This window comes from Otolemur garnettii, unplaced genomic scaffold (genome assembly GCF_000181295.1).
Source record: "Otolemur garnettii isolate 467f Iridium unplaced genomic scaffold, OtoGar3 scaffold00046, whole genome shotgun sequence".
Taxonomy (NCBI): domain Eukaryota; kingdom Metazoa; phylum Chordata; class Mammalia; order Primates; family Galagidae; genus Otolemur; species Otolemur garnettii.
Window position 1 is genome coordinate 2629942 of NW_003852441.1, and position 8635 is coordinate 2638576.

The 8635-nt window shown below is 36.8% G+C and overlaps 1 protein-coding gene across 1 annotated transcript in view; it reads left to right on the top strand.

Annotated features, from left to right (window-relative positions):
• TTC19 (tetratricopeptide repeat domain 19) overlaps window positions 1–8635 on the top strand; it is a 28141-nt gene that overhangs the window by 15243 nt on the left and 4263 nt on the right. Inside the window, exon 8 of the mRNA XM_012806020.2 lies at window positions 8058–8212. Within this exon, the coding sequence (XP_012661474.1) occupies window positions 8058–8212 (155 nt within the window). The remainder of the gene's footprint in view (window positions 1–8057; window positions 8213–8635) is intronic.

Here is an 8635-nt window from a genome sequence, read left to right on the forward strand (position 1 = left end):
AAAAAAAAAAAAAAAAAAAAAGGCTATAGTGAGCTATGATTGTGATTGTGCCACTGCACTCCAGCCCGGGTGACAGATAAAATAGCATATCCTTGTCACCTCTCCCCATCCATTTTCAGCTCTTAACCAGTTTGTTCTGGTATTTACCTTCACATTTCTAAATAACATATAAATTTGCTATTTCTTGGGTTATTATTTTCTTTTTTTGAATGGTAACTATGTACATTAATGCACTTCTGGGGTACAGTGTGGGGTTTTCACACATAATCCAAAACACTTCCATCAAACTGGTTAACATAGCCTTCATGTCATTTTCTTAGTTATTATTTTAAAACGTTCACATAGATTCACTTGTACCCTTGTAAGATAAACCTCAGAAGTGGGGTTATTATTTTCATAATTGATTGATCTGTGGAAAAGAGAAGATTTGGTGCAGCTTCTGGTTGAGAACAGCGTTAGCTGCTGAGCCAAGTAACGTGGTTACAGAATTGTATTTCCTTTCAGGGACAACCGTTTTTCCTCTCTGGAATTAACTAGGCTTTTCTGTTGTTTGTTTTTTATGTGTATGACAAATTCTTCACTAACCATAGCTCTTGCTTTGTTCCCCTGTGAGGTTTTCGCAGTGTCTCAGGCACACGTCAGCTCACTTCCTACTGGCAACGGTGGCAGTGGGGACGCAGCCTGCGTCTTCCTTTCATACGCTTGGTCACTTACCGTTTTTTTCTCTGCTTTGCACCTCCCACAGTTTTTAGGTACTTCTCATCTCTCTTGATCCTTCTTTACTTTTATTATTCTTATAGCTCTATATCCTGTTCATACCTTATTCATTTTAGTAATATTTTGGGAAGGAGTATAGAGAAACGCATGTGTTCAGTCCAGAACCTGGATGTGGGTAACAGTCCTGTCTTCTGTCAGCAGACATCAAGGGAGTGTCTGGATCTGTCTCTTTAGAGTAGATTCTACTCTGCTCTGCCTCAATTTACTTTTCCTGGTTCTGCTACTTACTCACTTTTGTTACTTTGGTCATTAGTTGATCCCTATGTGCTTTTGAGCTTTAGTGATTAATACTCTCATAGGACCTCATATTCTCATAGGAATATATATAAATCTTTTAGAATAATGCCTAATTTACAATAGCTGCTCAAAAAGTGTTAACTAACTGTTTTTTATTATGATGATAAGGCTGTATGCCCCTTTCCCTTGAAACCTTTTAATTTTTATAACCTTTGTCAGCTTGATGTATTATCTAGCATTTCTTTGGGGGGCAGCAAGGTTTATCTTTTATAGATGTTGTTTTATAAGGACATTAACCTTTTGTCTCCATATTTCTCTCCATATTTGCGTTTAGTTTTTTTTTATTTTAATGAAAAGGGTGTGTGAAACTAACATTTTATAGAGTTGAAAGAATTATGAGACTAGGCAGTGAACAAAATTCTTCCTCCCTAAGGTATCACTATCCTGAGACTTGTTGGTATCATTCATTTCCTTTTTTATATTTTTACTGTGTTCCCCAAGAAGATAACACTTAGTTTTTGCATGTTTTGTAAAGTTGATGCAAACAAATCATATAGTATATATTCAGCTTAGGGCATTTTTATGATGTGCATGAGTCTTAATCATTTTGGAATTAGCTCTGAATTCATTTATGTTTATTTCCTTTCCTTTTATTAATTTCTAATCAATATTGAGTAGCTGTTCTGTCCCAGGTATTGTTCTAAGATTTGAATGGCAGCAAGTGAAGTAAATGTCCCTGCTCTTTTGGAGCTTAATACTTAGAAAGATATTTTTTAACTTCGAAATCAGACAAATATTCACCCATCTTTCCTTGTAAGTCTCAATTTTTCTTTTTATGAACAGTTTTGACATTTAACTTTTTAGTACATTTAAAATTTATTTTGGTGTGATGTTGGCAACTATTTTCTTAAAGATAATAAATCAGTTGTTTTAACTAATTTGTATATACTTGGGCTCCTTTTGGAGTTTTCCATTCTTATGTATTCCTCCGGTAAGTCTTTTGTTTGACTTATATGGTTTATATATTTGAGTTATGCGGTGATAGAGCTGTCACATGCTGCTTTCCTCCATTTCCACTGAATTTTCACATTAATTTTAGATCCTTTCCTCATGAATCATATCATTTTGTCAAGTCCCCAAAGTGCTTTGAGATTTTGTCAAGTCCCCACAGTGCTTTGAGTGCCCAGCTATTTTTTGTTGTTGCAGTTTGGCCAGGGCTGGGTTCAAACCTGCCACCTTTGGTTATATGGGGTTGGTGCCCTACCCATTGAGCCACAGGCACTGCCCTAGACAAAATTTTTTGTGATCTTTTGTCTTTATATGTATTTCTGTGCTCTGTTTACAGCCCCACGTATATATCTTTATTGTGAATCATCCCTTCATCAGAAAAATGACTTTTCCCTGTTTAAGGTATTTGTTGCAAATTCTGGTTTTATGTTATCTACTATATCTTACTCTTAAACTTTTCTGAGTGATATTGTGTCTTTTGTAGAAGGCTGTGTTTAGAGTTTTTAAAACCTGACTATCATTAATAGGAAATCCTTTTTAAAATTAGTATTGAGGCTCGGCGCCTGTGGCTCAAGCGGCTAGGGCGCCAGCCACACACGCCTAAGGTGGCGGGTTCGAAGCCCGGGCTGCCAAACATCAATGACGGCTGCAACCAAAGGATGGCCGGGCATTGTGGCAGGCGCCTGTGGTCCCAGCTACTTGGGAGGCTGAGACAGTAGACTCGCTTGAGCCCAGGAGTTGGAGGTTGCTGTGAGCTGTGATGCCACGGCACTCTACCCAGGGGGATAGCTTGAGGCTCTGTCTCAAAAAAAAAAAATAAATAAATAAAATTAGTATTGAAAGTGATACTTGGTCTCATTTTTGCATTTCAATAATTTTGGGCTGGGTAAGGTGGTTTATGTCTGTAATTCTAGCACTTTGGGAGGCAGAGGTGGAAGGATTGTTGAGGCTAGGAGTTGAGTACTAACCTGGGTAACATAGACCCCCATTTCTACAAAAAAAAAAAAAAAACCAGAAAAATTAGTGTGTGGTGGTCTGTGCCTGTGGTCCCAACTACTCAGGAGGCAGAGACAAGGAGGATTGCTTGAGCCCTTGAGTTGAGGGTGCAGTGAGCTCTGATGATGCCACTGCACTCTAGTCTGGGCAATAGAGGGAGACCTTGTCTCTAAAGAAAAGTCACTTCCGTTGTTTTCAGACCCTCTCTATAGGGAATTTATATTTTGGAGGGAAGGCATTTGTGAAGTTGAACAGTGAAGCTACCAAACTCTTTCTAGAAACAGTGCTCTTCAGCAGTGAGGGAGGTAGCACTTTTTCTAGGTGAGTTCACAGACTTGTCGGACACTGGAGGACAGCAGCTCTGGTGGCCATTCTAGGAAAACGGCTCCAAGGTGGCTCTGAAGGCTGAACCAGGCATTGGAGTCAGTGCATGACTTTCTGAGGGGAACACTAGTGATACTTAGCAGTGGGACACTGAGCACTTTTTCTAGGATGAGCTCACAAACTTAACTGTCCTATGTCACATACTACTTGTAGTTAAGTTTCTTCAAGACATATTCAACTCTTTGAAGAACAGTAATTTGTTTTTAGTTTCTTCTATAGTATCTTAACACCTTACCTTGTCCTCCCTTTTTTCTCTATGATATGTAATTTTAGAGTTAATGCAACTTATTGCAGAGAATTCTGAAGCCAGCCTATTTGCCTTGGTTTGTAGGTAGACTGTTAGATCCTGCCCGGGTGCTTTGTTGGAGTCAGCAGTTATATCAGCCTAACGCTAGGGAGCTGTCTCTTCGAGGAAATTGCACAGTCTGTGGTGCACCTTCATTTTTAAGATACATTTCTCTTGAGCTTCTCTGGTCTGTCTGTGATTACTGCTTCTGTTCCATTTGCTCTGGAATGTCATGTACCTGGATGTTGGCCTTTCTTTTTCTCTGTCCTTGTCATTCATCAGTTTTCTCATCTGTGTTCGGGAGTTTCTTCAGTTTGTTTTCCATGTTAATAATTTATTATTCAGAACAGTTCTGTGCTTTTCTTCTGATGTATTTTTGTTTGTTTGTTTTTTAAATAAGAGATTTCAAGCAAAAATAAAGTGTAGAGAATTTAACAAATACCTGTATACCTTCCCTTCAATGTGGGGCACATTTTAGCATTTTACTGTATTTAATTAAAAAAAGTTTTGGGGGTCAAAAAAAATTTAAAGCCCCCATGTACTCTTCCTTGCCTACAGGTAACTATCTTGAATCTTGGTCTTGTTTGCCTACTTATTATATTTGCATGTGTCAATAAACAACATACAGTAGGGTTATTTTTAAACTTTGTTATGAATGGCATCATACTGTACAATTGTTTCTGTTTGTGATTTCATTGTGGTTGCGATTAGTAAAGTAGAATACCTTTCATGTCTTTATTGGCTATTCAGATCACCTGCACTGAAAATTGTTTTTTTCATATTCTTTGGTTATTTTCTTAAAGAATTATCTTCAAATGATTTGTAAGAATTACTTAGTTAATATTTTTGTGGGTTACATATCTCTTTGTGGATTTCTTTTTACTTTGGGGCATTTGACAAAGGTTAAAATTTGATTATTAATAGAACCCTTTTTTTTTCTTTAGAGACAGTCTCACTTTATCACCCTTAGTAGAGTGCTGTGGTGTCACAGCTCACAGCAACCTCCAAGTCCTGGGCTTAGGCAATTCTCTTGCGTCAGCCTCCCAAGTAGCTAGGACTACAGGTGCCCTCCTCTATACTCAGCTCTTTTTTTGTTGCAGTTTGGCCAGGGCCAGGTTTGAACCTGCCACCCTCGACCTCTTGAATATGGGGTCGGCGCCCTACTCACTGAGCCATAGGCACCGCCCATTAATAGAATCTTTTGATATCTTCCTTTACAGTTGTGTTTGTGCCTTGAGTTGTAGTATCTCTGTACTGACTTTTCGTAGATTCACTGGGTGCTAATATTGTTTAATTCTATAATTATGATTATTTTTATTTTCATTATATCTTTTTTATATTTAGTTCAGTACTTTCAAGTTTTTAATTCTTCTTTGTTCACTTATTCAACTATCAGTCAGGAAACCTGGAATGCCTGTTATGGGCCAGACACACTCTTAAAGTCTGAGATACAGCTATAAATAAAACAAAGTCTGTGTCATGGAGCTCCATTCCTAATGGAGGAAGAGCATGGTAAACACTGTCTAGAAAGTTGATATGTCCACGGATAACTCAGTGCTGTGTAGATACATTTATGAAGGAATATGTATGTACGGAGTATGTCAGGGCAGTATGCTGTTCACAGAGAGGGCAGCAAAGTCCTCACTGGTAATATTTTGAGTAAAAATTTTTATAATGAATTGTGATTATAGGTAGCTCTTTTTCTGTGATTAGAAATAATTTTTGAAAGATTTATAATTTAAATTTCAAGAATGTGCTTTGTGTTCTAATAATCCTGTGGGGATGCTGTATGAACAATGCCAATTTATTTCTGAGTTGTTATCAAATTTATTTTTTTTCTTATTGAACTTCTAATAGTTTATATTAATATTTCAAGAACCATGTTTAAATAAATTACTTAGAAAAGGAACTCTTTTGGGGGGACTTTATTATATATGAAAATTTTCTCTTCACTACACTAAAGGTTTTCTTATACATTTTTATTTCTCCCTTGGTCTTATTTTTAGAAAAATTTGTCAAAAATATTTTCATTTTTATTGCAGTCAAAATATGCTATTAATTTAAAATGTATTTAGGGTGGCGCCTGTGGCTCAGTGAGTAGGGTACTGGCCCCATATGCTGAGTGTGGCAGGTTTGAACCCGGCCCCGGCCAAACTGCAACAAAAAATAGCCGGGCATTGTGGCAGGTGCCTGTGGTCCCAGCTACTTAGGAGGCTGAGGGAAAATAATCGCCTAAGCCCAAGAGCTAGTTGCTGTGAGCTGTGATGCTACGGTAATCTACTGAGGGCGACAAAGTGAGACTCTGTCTCTAAGAAAATAAATAAATAAAAATTAAAATGTATTTAAAAATACTTCTTAATGAAAAAATATTATAGTTAAAATTGTACCTCATAATTATGTTTTCTACAAAGCCCTACTGCCTTTTCTTCCATTGCACTACTCATTTGATGACAGGGAAGATAATTTTCCACTAGAATTGCTTATCACTTTATTCTTGTACTTTTGAAATAATACTATTAAACAAGTCTTCTAATTATGAAGTGTAAAAGAGCATATTTTAAAAAAATACAAAACATTTAAAGGGAATACATATCCCGGCAATAAGATTTAGCAGTCACTCATGTAGCATATAGCATCCAGAATTGGAATAATCATACGTAATGTTCTGAGACATTTTTGATGTATGGTTAATATTTTTCCTTGTCTTAAAATGTTCTCAAAGACCAGGGCATTTAGCAGCTGTGTGTGGTAGTCTGAATGTTATTGAATTTATTACAAATTACTTATCTTTTTTTTTTTTTTGAGATGGAGTCTCACTATGTTGTCCTCAGTAGAGTGCTGTGGAGTCACAACTCACAGCAACCTCAAACTCTTGGACTTACGTGAATTCTCTTGTCTTAGCCTCCCAAGTAGCTGGGACTACAGGCATTCCCCACAACACCCCGGCTATTTTTTTGTTGCAGTTATCATTGTTGTTTAGCTGGCCTGGGCTGGGTTCAAACCTGCCAGCCTTGATGTACGTGCTATAAGTGCCTCAAATTACTTATCTTAGTGGACTTGTTTGTACTTGAAAGGACAGTTATCACCTTTATTCCATAATCACTTGTTAATATTAAATTGCTACTTAATTTTATAAGGTTTTGCTTAGTGTTATTCATAGTTATTTTTTATTTCAATATTCCCTTTTAACAGAGAAATATAGTATTTTTATGTGTGGTATTAAGTGGTGCTATCTTATATTTTGGGTTTTTATATGGGTTGTGTTTATCTAGAAATTAATACATACTTTTATATTTATGAAAATAATTTTCTATAGTTTATGTCTTTTATGTATAACTAAACAAAACCAAGTATTTAGATTTTTACTTGAAAAAAAGCTTGTTTTCACTTTCACCCTCTGATACTATTCCACTCCTATCCTCATGCACCATAACTGATTTTATTTAAACTGTCTCTTCAGTAACTGGTCATACCATCATTTAGTAACATTTGTAGTCTTCTTTAAATTCTGTATGTCATTTGTAATATTTCTCAAAAGTGAAAATGTAGAGGGAAAAGGAGTTGATATAATATCTGATAAAAAAACCCAACTGAACATAACGACTTGTGTATCTAAATAGTTTTGTTATATGAAATTATCTGAAGTAACCTCTTTTTTTAGTCTTTTATGTGAACAATTACTTCCCACTGAATTGTTTGCAGAATTTCCATATAATCTTGCTCATAACTATTTCTCCGTTATTTATATCATCTTTCAGGAGTTTTTTTTTTATTAAGTATTTCGTCTTTCAGAAGTTTTTACTGTGTAAGCTGAAGTTGTTTACTGTTTTGTAGATCTGTATCCTCCAATTCTTTTTACGTGACACAATACATCGTATAGTCAATTCTATAATGTGTTGAAAGGTGCTATACTGTTACAGCCTTAAACTTTAAAAAATTTTGATTATTGAAATTTGGCTTATGACTTTCCATTTCAGGACTGAGTGTTCTCTGGTTTCTTACTGCATTGTTTTTACACCTTAAAGCTTTTTCACTGGCACTAGACTTGTTAACTGAGTCTTTGGGTTTATCTTCATCTGCTGAAGATTATTAGTTTCAAGCTAATAGTCTACATTTTATTGATGTGTGCACTCAGTCTACTTTAAGTGTGGGAGAAAGTTCCATGATTCCAACTAGCCTGGCGTGTCATTTAATTGGATGTTAACCCAATTGCCTCCTTTGACTGTAAGGTTAAGACACATCTAAGTGACATGAAACATTCAGTGCATCCCATACTGTCAAAATACTGGGCAACAGTGGTGACTTGGATAGGTCGGCTAATTCTCTGCCTTGATTTTACATCCCACCAATGCTCTTATCTCCTTCCTAGCGGAAGAGAAAGCCAATACCCACCTCCTCCTGGGCATGTGCTTAGATGCCTGTGCTCGCTACCTTCTGTTCTCCAAGCAGCCATCACAGGCGCAAAGGATGTACGAGAAAGCTCTGCAGATTTCTGAAGAAATACAAGGAGAAAGACACCCACAGGTAAGGGAGAAAAACATGGTAAAATAAGGGCTTCAGCATTGAAGGGTGTGAAATGCAACACTCATCAGGAGGAAAATAAGCAGGTGGTCCCAGATATTCCTCCTCACATTCCAGTTGCTTCATTTTCTTACCCTCAGTTCTCCTTCCCCTCAACTACTTGTTTCAAACAGGATTTGGGACTGCTGATCAATGATGACTGAGTTTGCTCAGAACTTTTTGTGAGTCATGAGTCACAGCTATACAGCAGACCACGCTTTCTACAAGGCAGGTCTAGCTGGCACTTTTGTGACTTCAGAGGACACAGTGCAGAATTTCAGAACTTATAAGGAACTGTTTAATATATGAATATCCTTATTTTTCTTGCCCCACAGTTAAGTAGCAGGAGGAGGTAGGGAAGGAATGAGGGACTGCATTAAAACAATT